Source organism: Salvelinus sp. IW2-2015, linkage group LG26, assembly GCF_002910315.2.
Source record: "Salvelinus sp. IW2-2015 linkage group LG26, ASM291031v2, whole genome shotgun sequence".
NCBI classification, from domain to species: Eukaryota; Metazoa; Chordata; class Actinopteri; order Salmoniformes; family Salmonidae; genus Salvelinus; species Salvelinus sp. IW2-2015.
The window spans coordinates 25,372,046-25,394,210 of NC_036866.1; the positions used below are offsets into that span (position 1 = coordinate 25,372,046).

Consider the following 22,165-nt stretch of genomic DNA (forward strand, 5'->3'; position numbering starts at 1 on the left):
AAGGCCTGATTGGTGGAATGCTGCAGAGATGGTTGTCCTTCTGGAAGGTTTTCCCATCTCCACAGAGGAACTCTGGAGCTCTGTCAGAGTGACCATTGGGTTCTTGGTCACCTCCTTGACCAAGGCCCTTCTCCCCCGATTGCTCAGTTTGGCCGGGCGGCCAGCTGTAGGAAGAGTCTTGGTGGTTCCAAACTTCTTCCATTTAAGAATGATGGAGGGCACTGTGTTATTGGGGACCTTCAATGCTGGACTTTTTTTTGGGTACCCTTCCCCAGATCTGTGCCTTGACACAATCCTGTCTCGGAGCTCTATGGACAATTACTTCGACCTCATGGCTTGGTTTTTGCTCTGACATGCACTGTCAACTGTGGGACCATATATAGACAGGTGTGTGCCTTTCCAATTCATGTCCTATCAATTGAATTTACCACACGTGGACTCCAATCAAGTTGTAGAAACATCTCAAGGATGATCAATGGAAACARGATGCACCTGAGCTCAATTTCGAGTTGTTTTGTCCTTAAGTGGTATTGTGTGTAGATTGATTAGGAAAATGTTTTATTTAATCAATTTTAGAATAAGGCTGTAACGTAACAAAATGTGGAAAAAGTGAAGGGTCTGAATACTTTCTGAATGCACAGTACATGTGCAATTGAGTATGAGTGTGTTTCTTTTGTCTGTGTATCGGTACGTGTGTTTGATTATGTCTGTTACAATGTGTGTGTATGTGTTGAAAGGAGGCATACACACCTAGCCTGTTTCATATGAGGTGTTTGACATCTCATATTCATTACTGTCTAGGGATTCATTCACTTGGGTGTGATGAAATGAACATAGAATGCTGAATGCAGATAATGAATTGTGTGGATTGTGTATGTGTGAGAGGTTCTGATGGAGTGGGAGAGGGAGGGGAACAGGGGAGTGAAGGCTGAGGAAAAGAGAGATAGAGAGAGAGATTATGAGAGTGGCAGGGAGGGATAGACCACCTCATCTAGTTGGAGGTCAGGGAGAGGAACGGTAAAAGGAGGGTAAATGATACAAATCAATGACATGTCTTTTTCAATATTGTTTCCTTGTTAATCAAATACTGAAAGGATACTGTATAATATATAACACAATGGTTAGACCACACAATGAGGGAAGAGGATAGGGATGGGTAAAATATTCATTTAAATTCACGGCTGCCCTTCAACAAATCTACCGACAGCAGAAGTGTGAAAGGCAGATAAAAAGACAAAATAAATGTAGGGCAGAAAATTGGCAGGGTACAGCATCGGTGATTTACTGGTGTCACCCAGAGAGAGGTAGTTTTTTTAACACATATGGCTCCTTAAGTGATATGCTATCAACTGTTGTGGAGCTGGTCWAGATTACAAAGTTACAGCCGAGCACACGTGTCTTTTCGCATTCACATGGGTTCTCCTGGACTTATTTTGGTGTTGGTTGTGTCAAGTTGGTGTCAGGGGAATCTGGGGTCCATTTGGTCGTCTCTCCAAATGGTCCATTAAACCGTTTCTTTCACATGTTACATTCACTTTCAGAATCTTTAAATGGGCAAACCTGTACAGAAACCATTGCTAACACCTGCATTGTTCCAAGGTGTTAGTTCAGTCTGCAGTCAGTGTAGCTGCATTGTTCCAGGTGTTAGTCTCAGTCTGCAGCCAGTGTAGCTGCATTGTTCCAGGTGTTAGTCTCAGTCTGCAGCCAGTGTAGCTGCATTGTTCCAGTGTTAGTCTCAGTCTGCAGCCAGTGTAGCTGCATTGTTCCAGTGTTGTCTCAGTCTGCACCAGTGTAGCTGCATTGTTCCAGGTGTTAGTCCAGTCTGCAGCCAGTGTAGCTGCATTGTTCCAGGTGTTAGTCTCAGTCTGCAGCCAGTGTAGCTGCATTGTTCCAGGTGTTTAGTCTCAGTCTGCAGCCAGTGTAGCTGCATTGTTCCAGTGTTAGTCTCAGTCTGCAGCCAGTGTAGCTGCATTGTTCCAGGTGTAGTCTCAGTCTGCAGCCAGTGTAGCTGCATTGTTCCAGGTGTTAGTCTCATCTGCAGCAGTGTAGCTGCATTGTCCAGGTTATCTCAGTCTGCAAGCCAGTGTAGCTGCATTGCCAGGTGTTTGTCTCAGTCTGCAGCCAGTAGTAGCTGCATTGTTCCAGGTGTTAGTCTCAGTCTGCAGCCAGTGTAGCTGCATTGTCCAGGTGTTAGTCTCAGTCTGCAGCCAGTGTAGCTGCATTGTTCCAGGTGTTAGTCTCAGTCTGCAGCCAGTGTAGCTGCATTGTTCCAGGTGTTAGTCTCAGTCTGCAGCCAGTGTAGCTGCATTGTTCCAGGTGTTAGTCTCAGTCTGCAGCCAGTGTAGCTGCATTGTTCCAGGTGTTTCTCAGTCTGCAGCCAGTGCAGCTGTGTATCTGGCAGCCAGTGCTGCTGTGTTCTGGGAGGCCCTGGTCCCATCTGGGTTCTAATCTGTAGGCTTGAACAGTAACACAGTCAGTCGACAATAGCAGCAGTTTGCCTCAGGACCTTTCCTACCAAACCCTGTCCCCAAAACGAATTTAAACATCCTTTCCCCAGAAACAGAAAGCACATTTTGTGCAAAATCTATAATTTTTTATTCAAAGCACCCAAGGGAATCTGAAAATCAACATTCTTTTGAGTTTGTCAGTGGTGATGTCTTGCCATGTTGTTGTTTTGCAATAGATCTCAAAATATGTGTCTGTAATATTGATGAATCTCATTAAAGTAGACGTGTGACTGAGTTTCATGACCTCTGACCTTCTTTCCCCTCTCTGTTCTGGTCACAGATATTTAGTCTTCCTGCAGATCAAGAGAGATCTGTACCATGGCCGCCTCCTGTGTAAGACATCGGATGCTGCCATGCTGGCTGCCTTCATCCTGCAAGGTACAGTGACAGGAGTTGACAGGCTGGATTTGCCTGCCCCACTCTCTGGACTGTATTTTCAAATTACTTTTCCCCTGCCAGTCACCCCACCATCGAGATAAATACCAGCCAGGAAAAAAATACCTGGATTATAGTGTAATCAGTTTGTAATGCAAATGATATGTCCTGTGGGTTTCTTACCTCTGTATTGACTGATCTCTACTGTATACTAAAAAGTATRAAATTAGAATTTCATGCAGACAACATGTGCACCGCCATACTAATTTACACTGTCAAACCATAGCTGACAAATAAAGATGGGACGGCTGATAAGTAAGATCAATGCTTTGAATGCATAAACATGAGGTTGTCGTGCTAGGTTATAAGGTCTTCAACATGATTATCAGGCATCTTGCTATCAGCACTATCGTTAGCTGTTTAAAATCAAAGCAAATTGTATTCGTCACGTACACAGTTTACAGCAGGTGCAATGAAATGCTTATGTRCTTGCTCCCTCAACAATGCAGTATTATTCAATTACATTATTCAATTACATTAACAGCAATAAAAATAGTCAAGTCCAAAATAACTATTAATAGAAGTAATAGGAGAGGTAGTATGCATAGTAATAATGGAATGTATTACACTGTATTTACAAATATAAAGTGGGTAGTGACTTGGTCACACAGTAGAATAAATAGTATATACTAGAACAGCAGCTTTGACTGTGTGTGTGCATGTCTGCGTGTGTGTTCTGAGTGTATGTTTGGGCGTACGTTAGTGTGTAAGGTTTGGATGTGTGGGTAGTCAGTGGAAATAATCTCTAAGGTGCAAATAGTCTCTAAGGTGCAGGTCTATGCAGGAAGACATCTAGGGACCTGTTGGTCCGAAACCCAATGCTCTGATACCGCTTGCCAGATGGTAACCGAGTGAACAGTCTGTGGCTCGGGCGACTGAAGTCCTTGATTATCTTTTGGGGCTTCCTCCGACACCCTCTGGAGTAGACGTCCTGCCTGGCAGGGAGCTCGCCCCCAGTGATGTATTGGGCCGTCCTCACCACCCTCTGTAGAGCATTCTGGTTGAAGGTGGTGCAGTTGCCGTACCAGGTGGTGAAGCAGCCGGTCAAGACGCTCTCGATGGTGTAACTGTAGAACTTCTTGAGGACCCGTGGGCCCATGACGTATTTCTTCAGTCGCCTGAGGTTGAAGAGGCACTGTTGCGCCTTCCTCACAACGGTGGTTGGTGTGATTGGACCATGTCAGGTCATCTGTGATGTCCAGGCCAATGAACTTGATGTTTTTGACCCTCCCCCCTCTGTTTCCTGTAGTCCACGATCAGCTCCTTTGTTTTGCTGACATTGAGGGAGAGGCTGTTTTCCTGGAACCACTCTTGACAGGGCTCTGACCTCCTCCCTGTAGGCTGTTTCATCGCAGTCAACGTCAGGCCCACCACCAGTGTGTCATCGTTAAACTTAACGATGGTGTTGGAGTCATGCGCGGCCACGCAGTCGTGGGTGTACAGGGAGTACAGGAGGGGGCAGACCACACACCCCTGGGGGGCCCCCCATGTTGAGGGTCAGCGTGGCGGAGGTGTTGTTGCCTAACCTCACTACCAGGGGCGGCAGGTAGCCTAGTGGTTAGAGTGTTGGGCCAGTAACTGAAAGGTTGGTGGATCGAATCTCTGAGCTGACAAGGTAAACATCTGACGTTCTGCCCCTGAACAAGGCARTTAACCCACTGTTCCTAGCCTGTCATTGTAAATAAGAATTTGTTCTTAACTGACTTGCCTAGTTAAATAAAGGTTAATAAATATAAATAACCTGGGGTCTGCCTGTCAGCAAGTCCTGGATCCATTTGTTCCTTGAGCTTAGTGTCAATGGTGTTGAATGCTGAGATGTAGTCAATGAACAGCATTCTCATGTAAGCATGGAGCTCACACACAGTAGACCCTCTTAAAACAGGCAGGCTGTATGTTTGAGGGGTACAGCGAGCGAGCCAAAGTCTGCAGAAAGTGCAGTATCAGGTCCCTTGGCAGGTGCCCTTGCTCTGTTCAGGAGGGGCTGCTGTTGAATTAAAGATGTGCTGCCTGGTCACCTCCTTGTCCTCGCTCGCTGGGGGAAATAATTGTCAGGGACTTCAGTGCTGCATGAAGTCACAACAGCAACCCTGGGCCAGTTTAAAATGTTGTCATTTCAGAGCTCTGCTGCCTGTGATCCAACACATGGMATGATGTGGATATTAGACATATTACTGTATATACTGTATGTAACCATGTAGGGTTAGAGTGTGGTGCTGTGAAATGGTATATAATTTCATGAACATTTTTCTATCTCTGTGTTCCAGCTGAGATTGGGGACTATGACCCTGGGAAACATCCTGAAGGATACAGCTCTAAATTCCAGTTCTTTCCAAAACATTCAGAGAAGCTGGAGAGACGAATCTCAGATATACACAAGACAGAATTGATGTAAGGACCAATCCACTGTTCCTGGGTCTCTCTCAACCACTCACACATGCATGCACGTTCATGCATACACACAACATTCAACCTATAAGACAACTCAAAGCACTTACAAGTGATTCAACTTTTATAGCACTATTCATTTAAAATAAATCTCAAAGCGCTGTAATTGTTATCATCTTGGAGACTAGTTCCTTCACCCTTTTCTCAAACATTTGTTTAATCAAATGGAAAATCTTCTAAAGCTTGCAACTAGCAGAAACAGGTAGTTAGACTGGCTAATGTCCCTCTGTTATTTAAGGGTTTTATAGAAAGCAGGGTTGAGATGGTGGAATTTTGAGCACACAAATGAGTACTACCTTTCATTAGTACAGTCATTAGTGTACTAATGATCTGGTAGGGAGTGCAATGCAACACACCTAATGAAGTAGGAGAAGGTAGTGTGCACACAACGCACACACACAAACATGCACACGCATCACTTTCTCTGCCAGCAGGTTAGGAGATTAAGCATCACTGAGGGTTTCTTCATGATGATACACAGGTTAGCAGATTAAGCATCACTGAGGGTTTCTTCATGATGATACACAGGTTAGGCAGATTAAGCATCACTGAGGGTTTCTTCATGATGATTACACAGGTTAGCAGATTAAGCATCACTGAGGGTTTCTTCATGATGATACACAGGTTAGCAGATTAAGCATCACTGAGGGTTTCTTCATGATGATACACAGGTTAGCAGATTAAGCATCACTGAGGGTTTCTTCATGATGATACACAGGTTAGCAGATTAAGCATCACTGAGGGTTTCTTCATGATGATACACAGGTTAGCAGATTAAGCATCACTGAGGGTTTCTTTCATGATGATACACAGGTTAGCAGATTAAGCATCACTGAGGGTTTCTTCATGATGATACACAGGTTAGCAGATTAAGCATCACTGAGGGTTTCTTGCATGATTACACAGGTTAGCAGATTAAGCATCACTGAGGTTTTCTTCATGATGATACACAGGTTAGCAGATTAAGCATCACTGAGGGTTTCTTCATGATGATACACAGGTTAGCAGATTAAGCATCACTGAGGGTTTATTCATGATGATACACAGGTTAGCAGATTAAGCATCACTGAGGGTTTCTTCATGATGATACACAGGTTAGCAGATTAAGCATCACTGAGGGTTTCTTCATGATGATACACAGGCTGTGACAGAGACTTACCACACTGATCCTTCACGCTCTCCCTCAGGACTCTGAAGGTCATGTGATTGAGGCCGCATGGATAATGGTTTAGCCATAATGAATGAGCTATTTATCCTTCCGCAAGGCACTTCTCCTTTGTTTAAACCATAATTAGTATGAGATAATGTGCTCTATAGAAATGAAAATACATTGAAACATGGATCAGACATTTTCACTTTAGCTCAGAGGTTATTTGAAGGTTCTTTAATGTTTGTTGCCATTACTGAGTGCTTTGTCTACACTGAAAAAAGGTGCTTCAGTATCTAGAACCTAAAAAGGTTTCTTTGACTGTCCCCATAGGCGAACCCTTTGAAGAACCCTTTTTGGTTGTAARTAGAACCTTTTTGTTTCCAGGTAAAACTATTTTGGGTTCCATGTAGAACCCTTTCCACAGAGTGTTCTACATGGAACCCAAACGGGTTCTACCTGGAACCAAAAAGGGTTATCCTATGGGGACAGCCGAAGAACCCTTTTGGAATCCCGTGAACTGGTCATGGCCATGGAACACACTTTATACTGTGGAAAGCATGGAGGATGTGACTGCACCCAAATGAGTGTAGTCTGAGGTTCATAGATATAGGAGCTGTAAGATAATTATAGATAAGATTCTCTGCTGCACTCTAGTGGATTGTTCACGTCTCACCACCAACAAAACACCTGTCCAACATGCCTGGCTGTGGAAAATATCCTTGGAATGCTGAGGCAGGTGCCTATTTAGATTTTTTGAGTGTATCAGTAGTTCAAGCCGAAGGGCATATCTTGATGTGTTTTTTCCATTGATTGTGCTGGAGGTCAGGCTGATACTCACGTTACTCCATTGCTATTGGATGTTGAATGGTTGGTGCTTGATTAAATGTTAAATTTGTAAAGGCATTTGTAAAGGCATTACATTTGTAAAGGCATCTAGGATGGTTGACACACTATCTGCATGTCTGGCCATGTATCCAGATCTCTGTGGTCTATTCAGCATCTGCTAGCTCCGTCTGGTGATCAATCCTCTGTGTAAGGGGAAGAGTTTTGTCACTGTTAATATTATTCAGGCACTTTACCTTTACTTGTTCTTTTCATAGACCTGGCTCTATTGATGTTAAGTATCTTAATCAGACATTGATGCCATATTTGTTGGTGCTCTCTCTCAGTGGCCAGACACCTGAAACATCAGAGCTGAACTTCCTCCAGAAAGCCCAGATGCTGGAGACATATGGTGTGGATCCTCATCCATGCAAGGTGGCCAATTCTCACACACTGCTGCTTCAGTTTAAGACATTTTCATTTAAAGACCCTTTTTTCCCTCTACTTGAGCTTTGAGGTCTCTCTTGGTAGAACGGATAACAACTTTCTAAAACAAATAGCAGCATATACAGTTATGTAGTATGTTCAGTGCGTGTGTGTATTTGATACAGGTATATCGAGTATGTATGTATGGTGCCATTATGTAAAACACTTTATTCTGTTTCTGACAGGATGTATCTGGAAATCCAGCCTTTCTTGCCTTCACCCCGTTTGGATTTGTCGTGCTTCAGGGAAATAAGAGGGTTCATTTCCTCAAGTGGTGAGTAGAATGATTTCTCCTCTAACCCTAAACCAAAATACCCTATCTTGTTATACTGTCACAATCAACAGAGTGTGTCCATCTGTCTCTCTCCTCCTGACCAGAGGGCCAGAATGCATACAGGACTTACAGGAAGGAGTCTCATTATCTTAGCTAGTCGCTACCATTCTGGGCATATGATTCCACAGCCTGTCTGTTCAAAATCAACTTCTTTACAGATTGGATGCTTAAAAGAAAAACATGTTTTCAACCACAACGCAGAAATGTTCATGCATGCAGCAGTGGCTATAAGAATCTTCAAAGACATATGGATCAATGCTGAATTCTATTCCATACAGCTCCTCTCTTTAAGCCAGTAACACACTATTTTGGGTACTGTAATAGTTCAATATGGGTTAGATATAGAAATCCCACCACCTAATTCAGTACCGTATGTCTGTAATACTTACTAATTCTGGCCAAGTAGACAATGTGAATGTTACAACATGTTACAATATTTATGGCTGCTTTGTTGGTTTTACCCATCCCATGTCCCCAGTTTGCCTGGGATATTATCAGATATGTGTTCTGTCAGACAAACATGGAGCTTTTTGTGTGATCTGTTAGTGGTTGTGAGGACTTTTTAAAGAGCCTCAGTGCAGCCGGATGTGTGTGTAACTATCCCCTTTCCTTGTGGGCAGGAATGAGGTGACTAAACTGAAGTTCGAGGGAAAGATATTCCATATTTATGCAAATCAGAAGGAGGTGAGAGCATTAATTATTGTTGTGTGTTGGGGGGTCAAGCAGAGAGAGCAGTAACATACTGTGACTGTTCTATGCCCATTATACTCCATGATCTAGTCATACCACAGACCAGTGTGTTCAATCAACAGCGGTAGTTACACTAATGACTCTTCCGACTCTTGAAACTCTGAGATAAACTGTCAGTTTGTTTTATTTTCCTGCACATTTATTTCTAATGTGCAGGACAAAAAGATCATCTTGACATACTTTGCACCAACACCAGAGGCCTGCAAGCACCTGTGGAAATGTGGAGTGGAGAACCAAGCCTTCTACAAGTAAGTGTTGTTCTTCCTCTAGTCTGTAGCTACACACTGTACTCCAGTGTATCTGTGAGAGTGGTCCAAAGGGGGGCTCTCTTCTCACCCTGAAGTGTCCTTCTCAGAGAGGGGATGAGACGCGTGGCAACGGTGACCTATTGTGAGTGTGCACTGGAGTGAGGCGGTGAACACCCCACTGCTCCTCCAGAGAAATGAGTACTCCTTCCGTCTCAGCCATGACTGATTGTATGTCCTCTACCCACCACCTCTGGGAGGAGTTAAAATATCACCACCCCCTGCAGCACATCAACACAATAACTGGAGAGAGTGTTGTAATGGATGAGGGTGACAGGGAATGATGCTAAGGAGCGTGTGGGCTGAGAGAGTGCTCAGGTGATATAAGGACACAGAGGAAGGGGGAGGGAGAAGAGGCAAAGGGGGGAGGAAAGGGCAAACGTAGGGCAGCTCACAGCACACAGCGAAATGGAATTAGTATGATGAGATTTCCGGCTATAGGGCTGTAGATCTCAGTGGGGACTGGTGGATTTTCAGGGACGCCTGGCTCATTGGCACAGAGTTTCATACTGCTGTAATGAAAGCCATCTGTCTATGAGGGCTACATCCCACAGAAACAGACACATGCACATCAGGCACACACCACACATTTATAATTCAGGGCACCATGATCTTTTATGTAATTTTCCCATAGTTATAACTAAGCTATGTCTTACATATAGTATAAATATGCTAATATGTCTTAGATATAGAATAAATATGCTATTATGTCTTACATACAGTATAAATATGCTATTATGTCTTACATACAGTATATTATTACACACAGGCAGTTAGGAAAGCTAAGGCTAGCTTTTTCAAACAGAAATTTGCATCCTGTAGTACTAACTCAAAAAAGTTCTGGGACACTGTAAATCCATCGAGAATAAGAGCACCTCCTCCCAGCTGCCCACTGCTCTGAGGCTAGGAAACACTGTCACCACCGATAAATCCACTATATTGAGAATTTCAATAAGCATTTCTCTACGGCTGCCATGCTTTCCACCTGGCTACCCCTACCCCGGTCAACTGCCCGGCACCCTCCACAGCAACCGCCAAAGCCCCCACCATTTCTCCTTCACCCAAATCCAGATAGCTGATGTTCTGAAAGAGCTGCAAAATCTGGACCCCTACAAATCAGCCGGGCTAGACAATCTGGACCCTCTCTTACTAAAATTATCTGCCGAAATTGTTGCAACCCCTATTACTAGCCTGTTCAACCTCTCTTTCGTATCGTCTGAGATTCCCAAAGATTGGAAAGCTGCCGCGGTCATCCCCCCTTCTCAAAGGGGGAGACACTCTAGACCCAAACTGTTACAGACATACATTCTATCCTACCCTGCCTTTCTAAGGTCTTCGAAAGCCAAGTTAACAAACAGATCACCGACCATTTTGAATCCCACCGTACCTTCTCCGCTATGCAATCTGGTTTCAGAGCTGGTCATGGGTGCACCTCAGCCACGCTCAAGGTCCTAAACGTCATCATAACCGCCATCGATAAGAAACATTACTGCGCAGTCGTATTCATCGACCTGGTCAAGGCTTTTGACTCTGTCAATCACCACATACTTATTGGTAGACTCGACAGCCTTGGTTTCTCAAATGATTGCCTCGCCTGGTTTACCAACTTCTTCTCTGATAGAGTTCAGTGTGTCAAATCGGAGGGCCTGTTGTCCGGACCTCTTGCAGTCTCTATGGGGGTGCCACAGGGTTCAATCCTCGGGCCGACTCTCTTCTCTGTATACATCAATGATGTYGCTCTTGCTGCTGGTGATTCTCTGACACACCTCTACGCAGACGACACCATTCTGTATACTTCTGGCCCCTTTTTGGACACTGTGTTAACTAACCTCCAGACGAGCTTCAATGCCATACAACTCTCCTTCCGTGGCCTCCAACTGCTCTTAAACGTAAGTAAAACTAAATGCATGCTCTTCAATCTATCACTGCCCGCACCTGCTCGCCCGTTCAGCATCACTACTCTGGATGGCTCTGAATATGTGGACAACTACAAATACCTAGGTGTCTGRTTAGACTCTAAACTCTCCTTCCAGACTCATATTAAACATCTCCAATCCAAAATTAAATCTAGAATCGGCTTCCTATATCGCAACAAAGCATCCTTCACTCATGCTGCCAAACATACCCTCGTAAAACTGACCATCCTACCGATCTTCGACTTTGGTGATGTCATCTATAAAATAGTCTCCAACACTCTACTCAACAAACTGGATGCAGTCTATCACAGTGCCATCCGTTTTGTCACCAAAGCCCCATACACTACCCACCATTGCGACCTGTACGCTCTCGTTGGTTGGCCCTCGCTTCATACTCGTCGCCAAACCCACTGGCTACAGGTTATCTACAAGTCTCTGCTAGGTAAAGCCCCGCCTTATCTCAGCTCACTGGTCACCATAGCAGCACCCACTCGTAGCACGGGCTTCAGCAGGTATATCTCTCTAGTCACCCCCAAAGCCAATTCCTCCTTTGGCCGTCTTTCCTTCCAGTTCTCTGCTGCCAATGACTGGAACGAACTGCAAAAATCTCTGAAGCTGGAAACACTTATCTCCCTCACTAGCCTTAAGCACCAGCTGTCAGAGCAGCTCACAGATTACTGCACCTGTACATAGCCCATCTATAATTTAGCCCAAACAACTACCTCTTCCCCTACGGTATTTATTTATTTATTTAGCTCCTTTGCACCCCATTATTTATATTTCTACTTTGCACATTCTTCCACTGCAAATCTACCATTCCAGTGTTTTACTTGCTATATTGTATTTACCTCGCCACCATGGCATTTTTTGCCTTTACCTCCCTTATCTCACCTCATTTGCTCACATTGTATATAGACTTATTTTTCTACTGTATTATTGACTGTATGTTTTGTTTATTCCATGTGTAACTCTGTGTGGTTGTATGTGTCAAATTGCTATGCTTTATCTTGGCCAGGTCGCAGTTGCAAATGAGAACTTGTTCTCAACTAGCCTACCTGGTTAAATAAAGGTGAAATAAAAAATAAAGAAATWAAATTAAATATTGCATGCACACATCTCCCAGGAGGACTAGGCACTAGGCCATAATACATGACAGTCACCCTGACCATGGCGTGGTTTCCAGTCCAACCTGGGCTTAGAGAACCAGATAGAATATAAGAAGGCTGGAAATAAAGAAGCCCATTGTATGTACTAAAAGTGAGAACAGCAAAGTGAGAATATGCTGTGATGCTGTAGGAGAGAGAATAGGATCAGTCCACAGACTCCTTACAATGTAAAGAGTAAAAAGTATTAACAGCTCCAAAACTTCACCCCTCTTTTCTTTCTTTCCTTTTTCTTTCTTTCCTCTTCCCTTCTTTTCCCCCTTCATCAGGCTGGAGAAGTCGAGTCAGGTGCGGACAGTGTCCAGCAGCAACCTGTTCTTCAAGGGGAGTCGTTTCCGCTACAGGTATAGCCAATTGTGACAGTGAATAGAGGGCACAGCAGAGAGCCCACAGCTGTGCTGTAGAGCTTGTCGCTTAGGAGGGGACCTTTACCTGTGCCTGACACCTCACACAGTAGGCTAGAGGACACAGACGGGACAGTGTTTTAGTTGCAGGTTCCATTTCATTCTTTTCATATCTGTGAACACCAAAGGGCAAGGGGCGGGAAAAATAACTGGGCATGTGAAACCTTTTAAAGGTTTTAKAGTTATTGTGTTTCACCTGTTTTATAGTTATTGTGTTTCACCACAATATGAACTAGAAATCTAAATGTTCAATGGTTTCAAATGGTTTCAAATGATTACAGGTGAGTCCAGTGTGTTATGATGAAAGGTTGAGTTTGTGTTTCAACCTTTGGTTATTTGTTTGATATTGCAGTATTGTCTTAAGACAGTGATTGGGTTAGAGAGTGGGTTCACCAGGTTAATCTAATCTCAGTTCCCATGTACTGTACTGATGCTTCTCACTGAACTGCTGTCAGTGTACTGTGTGGCACCAGGGAGTCTGGGGTCGTGTGTGTGTGTGTGTGTGTGTGTGTGTGTGTGTGTGTGTGTGTGTGTGTGTGTGTGTGTGTGTGTGTGTGTGTGTGTGTGTGTGTGTGTGTGTGTGTGTGTGTGTGTGTGTGTGTGTGTGTGTGTGTGTGTGTGTGTGTGTGTGTGTGTGTGTGTGTGTGTGTGTGTGTGTGTGTGTGTGTAAGTCTGAGCTCAATTATTGTGCTCTATTGTAGTGGACGAGTAGCGAAAGAAGTGATGGAGCAGAGTGCAAAAATCAAACGAGAGCCTCCAGAAATACACAGGTAATATCAATGCTATCCACTAGATGTCAATGGGGGCAGTGTATCATTTCAGATTACAAATATGGGATATGTGTGCCTACGTATGTGTGTTTGTGTATGTGTGGACATGTGCATGTTGTGTGTCTCCACAGGGCTGGCCTGGTTCCCAGTAGAAGCTGTCCGTCCATAACTCATGGCCCGCGCCTCACCAGTGTTCCACGCACCCGCCGGAGAGCTGTCCACATATCCATCATGGAGGGTAAGAGTTTGACCTGACACTTGACACACTAGTCCCCTCAGTCAAACCTGGCACTCAATAACAATCCCCTCAGGATTGTGGACAGTAGGGACACAGCTCTGTCAGTTTTCTGTAGCTATATGAACATGTACGGTAGACTGGAGAGTTGTGGGAATGTGTCGCAACGCATTAGTTTGGATCTGTGGTTTTAAAAGTCATCTGTGGATAATTCAATGGAGCAATAAAAGAGGGGAGGTTGTTAAATCCAACGAGTTTTAAATGGATCAGGTTCTTGCTCCTATTTGGGAGCCTGTTATCCCCCTCCCCAGAACACACACGCATATACACACACTGTAACCTGAGCTTGACCATGTCCCGGCTTGTGGGAGTGTTGCAGGTTCTAAGTCGCATGTGTGTGTGTCACTCAGGCTGCTCTATTTCAGTGCCAGCTCTCAGCGCTGGGCGTGTGTGTGAGAGTGAGGGGTACAGTGCCAGTACAAAGGCAGTTGGTGCAGCCATCAGTCAGTCCACCTGCCCTGGGGCCTGGGCTCTGAGCCTGCAGGTGGGCCTGCTCCTCCTCACACACAGTGATCTGACCTGCCTTTGTCCCTGAGGCTAACCTTGCAGGCTGACACTGCAGCATGGGCTTGGGTGAACAGGAGCTGCATGACTGAAGGTCACTGGTACCTGTCCTTGTCACAGTTGAGTCCCTGCCTGCCTCCCAGTATGTACACCTGGCTATATGCAGGTCTGGCTCTAGGCTGCTTGCAATGAGTGAGAGGGTCTGGTGCTGCATGTCTCAGAGAGCTATGAGAAGTTCTCACCCATCACCCATCACCCATCACCCCCTGCCTGTGCTGACTGGCTGTCTTACAGTAGTATTAATACCCCTGCTGAAAATAGCCAGGGCCTTTCTCTCCATGTATGTCACTGCCCTGGGTGGGGCCTGAACAGGGCCAGCGCTGGCCGTCTGAACACTGCTAGAGCAGGACAGTGGCTCTCGCTAGCCCTCATACTGCCAGCTAAGACAGCAGCCATCAGTCTAACACACATAGTGAGACCACCAGGGCTCTGGGACAGGGACCACCAGGACTGTACAAAGACACACATGCTTTGAGCTCTAGAAGACGCCATCATGGTAAAGTGTCTGATCCGCATCACCACCCGGGTGAACGTCCACCTGCGGATGATCAACCACTGCTACCGAGATGTGAAGGTGCGCGTGCTGAGCCTGGGACCCCGGATGCTGGGAAAGGCCCTGGGCGTTCTGCCCCTCTACCCTGCCCTGACTGGGCAGGAGCCTGACAGCCTCTCCCCTCTGCCTCCCCCCATCCTGCCTGGCACCCCTCTGCCTGACGGCCAGCCCGACAGCCGTCCCCAGTCCAGCACCCCGACAGGTAACCTCATCAGTACCATCCTGGAGTGTGTGTTACACAGTTACCAGCTCTCTCTGTGTTAAATCACTCCCACCACATCAATGTTGACCGAATGGAAATGGCACCATGCATTTGATGCTGTTGATGTCTGATCCTCTAAATCATATGGTCCTTGGTGGTCCTTTGTGAATGAAGTGTCTTTTGGTCTATTTTTCTTTGAGATGTTGGTTCATTTATCCTTTTGTTGGTTTAGACGAAGTYTTGAGTTTATGGGTCTCATTATTCTGGTTGTGGTGGTTGAGGTACAAACTAATGAGCTGATCCTGGTTTGTTGTTGATTTGTGAAGTTATGATTTGATTTTGAATTATATATATTTTGAATTATATCTTGGCCTTTCAAGGATTTTGATGTCCTTTGCAAAATATATTGTGCAGTCAATTGTTTGTAGGTTGCATTTGGCAATCTGCCCTGCAACCAAGCATATCCTATGATGTACTGAAGGAGATTACCAATGAGTAAAGATGGCCTCTCACTGCCACCCACTTCAGAGGCACCCTGCTTTTGCTTTGACAGAATCTCAGCAGTCAGCATGGTTTAACAGAGCTGGCTTAATCTCGATTTTGTAATTCCTTGGATTTTTTTGGCCTATGGATGAAAAGCACACGTATGAGCATTGACATACGCCTCATCTTCAGGAGATATGTTAATCCCTCTGCCTCTATGAAGGTGTAATATTGCGGTGGCTGTCTGAGGAATGGAACAGTCAGTGCAAACTCAACCCTTTCTCACCCGCAGTGACGTCTGTCCTTCAGCTCTTATAAAGAGAATATCTAGATACTTTTGTTTGCATGTCCTTTAGGTATATTCAAAAATGTTGCTTTTGCTTTTTACAGGGTAAGCATGTGATCACCAATGAGCTAGCAACCTTTAATGCATCCAAAAGCTCCCGCTAGGCTACCCCAGAGACCAATACTGTGTCAGAAGTTATTTAGGAAATCATGACAGTTGAAAATGAGAGCAAAGGGAATTCAATTGACATGGGACATTACTTGAAATATTTATATGTATTACTATCTTGTGGATTATGATATTCTCCCCGTTATTGCATAGTTCTGTTTACTTCACATGTTGTGGTCATTTTAACTCCCTGTTAGTAGGTTGAAATGAGCAATACTTAGTGTGTGTTATTATCGTCCTGTACTTTGACTTGAAGGCCTATCAAGAGTCCATATACAGTACATAGGCCTATATTAGCTTGTGACTGAAAGATAAAACGCACACCCACTGTGACCTTCAAGGTTTAGACCTGGGAGGGCTCAGAGTGCYGTGGGACTAATGAACGAGCTGCTAAATAGAATGGAGCATGTGTTTGTTGATCTATCTATATGTCACTGGACATTGCCCACTCATCAGACCTTCATCTAGATCAATGATCCAGTCCAGACCATGTTCATATGATCCACCATTAAAGCAAACAGATTGCATTATGTTACTGTATAAACACACTGATATGCTCTCACAGGATTGAAGCTATCTCTTATTAGACATTAGCACTGCAGTATTGTGTGTACTGGAAACCCCCTCTCACTCTGGGGATCTATGATCAGGTTTCCCTTCTCAGACTCGTATGACTGGAGCCTGAGTGTCTCATGCCTGTAACAGACCTCTTTACACCCCGTTTATGAACTCCTCTATACCTGCTGTACCAGTGTATGCATAGTGTGTGGATAGTGTATGCATAGTGTGTGGATAGTGTATGCATAGTGTGTGGATAGTGTATGCATAGTGTGTGGATAGTGTAATGCAATAGTTGGTGTGGATAGTGTATGCATAGTGTGTGGATAGTGTATGCATAGTGTGTGGATAGTGTATGCATAGTGTGTGGATAGTGTATGCATAGTGTGTGGACAGCTGGAGTCTGTAGCCAACTCTACTGGTATGTTTTTATTCCTCCTGAGTGTTTCTGTTTCTCTCTTCCCTCACCCTCCTCGCCCCGCCCCCCTGCCCTGACAGGTCTGGAGTCGTTGCGTGACAGTGCCCACTCTACGCCTGTGCGCTCTGTGTCCCATGGGGACTCCTTCATGCCGCGCTCCCGCAGCCTGGCCACGAACGCCAGCGAGGGCTCTGCGGTGATCTCTGACGAGGCCTACAGCCCCTCTGACAGTGTGCTGCCCACCCCCGTGGCAGAGCACAGCCTGGAGTTGGCCGTGGCACGCCAGGTCAATGGAGCCCCCTGCAGCATCGAGGAGGAGAAGGAGTCAGAGGCGGGCACCCCCTCTGTGGGGGAAGCAGGCGACTTGACAGACAGTAGAGCGGCGGTAGAGGGTGCAGGGGGTGCCTCGTCGCTCAGCGAAGTGGAACAGGTGAATAAGTTTGTTTTAAGTGTCCTCCGTTTGCTCCTTGTGACCATTGGACTCCTCTTTGTCTTGCTCCTCCTCCTCATCGTCCTCACCGAATCCGACCTTGACGTTGCATTTTTACGTGATATCCGCCAGACCCCCGAATTTGAGCAGTTCCATTACGAATACTTTTGTCCCCTCAGGCGGTGGTTTGCCTGCAAGCTCCGCTGGGCGGGCAGTTTGCTCATTAACAAATGAGAGAGAGAGTGAGGCCATAGAGTGCGTAAGCCCATTCGGGGGTTTGAGAAGACGATTAAGGCTCCGGAGAGATGGAGGGCAGCCCCGTCCCAACCATGAACCCAGCTTCTCTCATGATACTCCCGCTGACATACACCTCGGACCACTCCTGGAATCACTGTGCCAGGAGTTTCTCTCTCTCTCCCTCCATTTTGAGTTACTCCCCCTTTTTTTCCCTTTACGTTAGTTTCTTTTTTACAAAGCCAGAAGACATTTTTGCATTTTTTTAATTTCAGGTCATTTCAGGTATTTTATTTTTTCAAAAAATATAAACAAAAAAATATTAAACTGAAATCAAAGAACTGAAGTATTTTAGAACGTTACTTTTTAGGAAGTAGACATTTTGTTGCAACGAATGAAAGTTGCCTTCATTTACTATTTATTGTTTGGAACATAAAACATTTGCATATGGGAGGAATATGTTGCAAGGATATCAGGAAAGCCACCAAGTCATTGAAATGGTTCAGAACGAAGTGAGCTAGATACATTTTTGAAAACATCCATCCCAATCAATACATCTTTAATGGTTTTCATTGGATGGCCATCAATCAGAACACCTTATGTGAGGGAAATTAGAGCAATGTGCATTGTGTCTGTCTGTCAAAGTGCAAGTGATTGAAATTGAGTAAGTCAGGATGATTACCAAATGCCTTTTATGAAGAAAAAAGTAGATGACATGAAGACCGTTTTGAATTTGGCGGATTGTTTTAAAGTTATAATTTAGTGGAAATGCAACTACTGTATGTGTTTAAAGTAGAAACTGTGAAGTTTTATAAAGGATACAGGATAAACCAGTAACCATGGTGTTTTGTGACCCCATTGTGTCAGTAGCTGTTAGAAGTGTTGTTGATCAACCTCATGGAAACACTCACTAGCACCAATAGGACCAGTCTAGGTAGATGTGCAATACTCTTATTGTTAAATACTTCAGTACTTTTGAATGAGTGCATTTGTTTTGTCATATTTCTTAATTTAGTTGTGTCTACATGTCTTTATTATGTTAAGATCTGATGAAATTTAAGGATTTCTTTGTATAAAGAATTTATGGTTTATTTYAGTTACATATCAACCTTGCTCTTAAGTTTGTGTATATCACACTACAATTAATTGTTAGCATAAGAATTACAATGATGTACTTTTTGTACAAAGTAGTTTGTTTCCTAATATATTGACAGTTTTTCCATGTATATTTTAACAGAACTGAAATGTTATTTTGTTAATGAAGATTAAATTATACATTTTTTAGCGCTGTGTTTCAAGTGAGGTCTAGCATTTATGGACATATTGGAAGGGGGGTTTAACTCAGAAACAGGTATTTTATCCAGATCCACTGACTCTCCACAGATCACACCTCTCTCACTCCACCAGCAATGAAGCATCAGTCACTGTATGCACGCTTTTTAGAAGTCAATACAACTATTTCCAATGCCCACTATGGGCCAGGRAGGCACAACAGATGGTGGAGGAACAATACATATTTTAGAAAGTAGGCTGGACTACAATACCAACAGAAAAAGCATAGTCAGTCCAAAGACATGCCTGTAAACATCACAACAAATGCAGATAGTCAATAGTTTTCCAAAGTTTGAGTGGTGACTGTACAGACTCTTCTGCCTCATAGCTCAAATGAGCAATAATTCTGCTGTCATGGCTGCTGGATTCTGGGTAAAATCTGTTTTTGTGTTTTTGTCTACCTCCTCTACTGTACCTGGTGCAGGTGTGAGTGTGTTTGTGTGTTTGTATGTAGGAATGTAACAAACTTCAAGATGATAATGTGAAGTGTTGACAGAAAAATATGGTCTTATTTTTGAAAAGGGAGAATAAAAGAGAGTGATAAGTAAGAGAGATTGGAAAGAAAGAGATTGAGTGAGAAAGAGGTACAAGGGACGTCAGAAGAGGTAAGCAATGAGGAACTGGTGAGTGACCAGCCTCACATGAAAGTGGCCGGTACAAGTATAGTCAAAGGGGAATGCATATGTGAGCACTTGGTGCTTGTGATTCAATTGGCAGTACAGCCATGCCTGTTTTGGCCTGTTATTTAACACCATGACCTCCATACAGCTGATCCATCCTCTGATCCCCCAGCGGTGCTGTTGCCTGCTCTGCCCTGGGGAACCCAGCCTGGGCCCATGTAACCAGAGCACTGTAGCCCCTGGCCCTAAGTGTAGTCTGTCTCCCAACAGCACCCTGCTAGTTGAGGTAGGCCCAGCAATGAAGACACTACAACATACTGTAGTGCTATGGCTGGGTGTCTACTGTATTCATAGCCATTTCAGTTCTTAACCCTCAATCAACCGGGTGGATCCCAGACATCTGTGGTGATAAATATCCATGTTTATGGCACAGGGGTGGTAAAAGCAGCCCTTAGTAGCAAATCTGGTGCAGCAACCGTTATATACCGTATAAAGGCAGAAATCCCTGAGTCAAATATGCATGCTCTCTATGCTCGTATACCATGCATGCACTTCCAATGAACAACAGATACAAGGATGGAGGATGACTTGAAAGGTTGAATTTGTCTGTACCTGGACGGGGAGTGTAGATCCGATATGCAAGATAACGGTACTGTTTCATTGTTTTATGCATTCATATTTCCTATTTATTACTTGCCTAAAGCTAAATACTGTAAAGGTCAACAGGACAGTAGGCAGAGTATGTTAGTGTTACTTCTTAAATGTCAGGGAACTGGAAGAGCAAAAAGGGAAATGTCAATTGATGGTCTACGTTCGTATGCATTAGCATTATGTAGCTTCAAATGTCTTTCCAAGCATGCACCAATTAAGGCAGCATCATTCAATGAGCAATAATCAGTCAAACTGTAAGAGCAAATGGACATAGAAATGTAAACAGGAGTCTTACACTGGACATTGTGCTGTTGGTTTTTGCAGTGTCAAAAATCTGTCTACTGTCGCTGTATCTACAAAACCAACAAGAGCTCATGGTATGCTCCTTTTCCTTTTTTATAAAAACAGTAATAATGTGAAGACAAATGCAGTTATCATTATTCTTAGTATTTACCACATTTTATAGTGTTTCTTTCATTGTTAGTGCTCTTGTTGGGATGTTAGCCTTCAGAGTTTTGTTCAACAGTACTTCAATGTGACCGAAGCGTTTTTCCCTGTGCCTGGAATCTTTAGTACCTAACAGCTCTGCATTTTACAAAAGGGGCAAATGAGTGAATGGACATAGACATATATTCAGTGCATCCTCCTCATAAAGTATGGACGAACCTTTCATTTCACAGACTCAAAGGGAAAACACTGCTTGCTGTGTAGCTTTGACTTCTCATGCTGTAGATGTTGTGTTAATATAGGGTGGTGGTTACTGATCCCATGTCATGTTTATGGTCAGCACTTATGGCAGCGTGAGTCATCTGTGTGTCTGGGGGAAAGTTCTGTAGTTGTCTCCACCTGTATCTGTCTGTACAGGTATGTTGCCTTTGAAAAACCTTGAAACTATACAGTACCTTTGGTCTGGTGATGTCATGTTTAAATTATTTTATTTGACTGATCTCTATTGAGAACTGGCTGTAGTACTTGTTTGTCTGGTAGGTGTTTCAGACTCTTGCTGGTAGTGTGTTAAACAGTATGGAATTGTTCTGATGTTATCTTTGGACATCTGCTATGGTTTACATGCATACTGCATGTTAAGTTCTATAGGACAAACTACATTAATTTCAAATGACATTAATTTCAAAAGTCAATACACTGGCCATACACAAAGTCTGAACTGGAAACCACAGGCTAATACATAACATTGACTGGCTATTATTCTGATAAAAGGAGGTGCAAGATATTCTACATATGATGGCTGTTTGCCAGTGACATGAAGAGTAAACAGTAGCCAAGCAAAAAGGACAGCTTGAAAAAGAATATGCTAGTTTGACTGCATACAAGGTAAATGGCATTGAGCGGTCTTTTCCTGAAGGTCCCCTTTACTCTCACAGTAATACTACTTAACAAGTAGAGGGCAAACAGAGCAGCTGAGGGAGTTAATAAAATCACTCATACTATTGTCACCTTGTAATATGCTTCTACCCCCTCACCAGCTCCCAAGCAAACAGACGCTCACACAGCCATGCATATACATGTAAATAAGTGTATATGCATACCAGTGTCTGTCGGCATGTCTTATGTATTCTGCATCTTTCCATGTCAGGACTGAAGGTTGCTGTTTATTTACGTAATATATGAATATACAAATATATACAAATGTATGTGCCAAATCCAGTCCTTGTTCAGTCTCATCCATTCCGAACCCATGTTTGTACTGTAGGAAACCTTCTGTACAACACAGTATAACATATTGTTTCTCTCTGATAGTCCCTTGTAACTGGTGCCATTAAACTACTCAAACTTGAAATAAACATTGGATAAAAATGTAAAGTGGATTCTTGTGGTTTATGGCTCTTCACTGCACATTCCCATCAATGCAATTAAAATGTCAAA

At 43.9% G+C, this 22,165-nt stretch overlaps 1 protein-coding gene across 9 annotated transcripts in view; it reads left to right on the forward strand.

Annotated features, from left to right (window-relative positions):
* LOC111952383 (FERM domain-containing protein 5) overlaps window positions 1-22,102 on the forward strand; it is a 123,324-nt gene extending 101,222 nt beyond the window's left edge. For 7 of the 9 annotated variants that reach the window (XM_023970991.2, XM_023970994.2, XM_023970993.2 and 4 more), the window contains 10 exons: window positions 2,788-2,885; window positions 5,207-5,330; window positions 7,707-7,794; window positions 8,031-8,119; window positions 8,800-8,863; window positions 9,086-9,177; window positions 12,583-12,657; window positions 13,419-13,487; window positions 13,619-13,725; window positions 17,095-22,102. In XM_023970991.2, the coding sequence (XP_023826759.1) occupies window positions 2,788-2,885; window positions 5,207-5,330; window positions 7,707-7,794; window positions 8,031-8,119; window positions 8,800-8,863; window positions 9,086-9,177; window positions 12,583-12,657; window positions 13,419-13,487; window positions 13,619-13,725; window positions 17,095-17,678 (1,390 nt within the window). In that variant the 3' untranslated portion in view covers window positions 17,679-22,102. The remainder of the gene's footprint in view (window positions 1-2,787; window positions 2,886-5,206; window positions 5,331-7,706; window positions 7,795-8,030; window positions 8,120-8,799; window positions 8,864-9,085; window positions 9,178-12,582; window positions 12,658-13,418; window positions 13,488-13,618; window positions 13,726-17,094) is intronic. The other 2 variants (XM_023970997.2, XM_023970992.2) reach the window with 2 other exon arrangements.
* The last annotated feature ends 63 nt before the right edge of the window (window positions 22,103-22,165 follow it).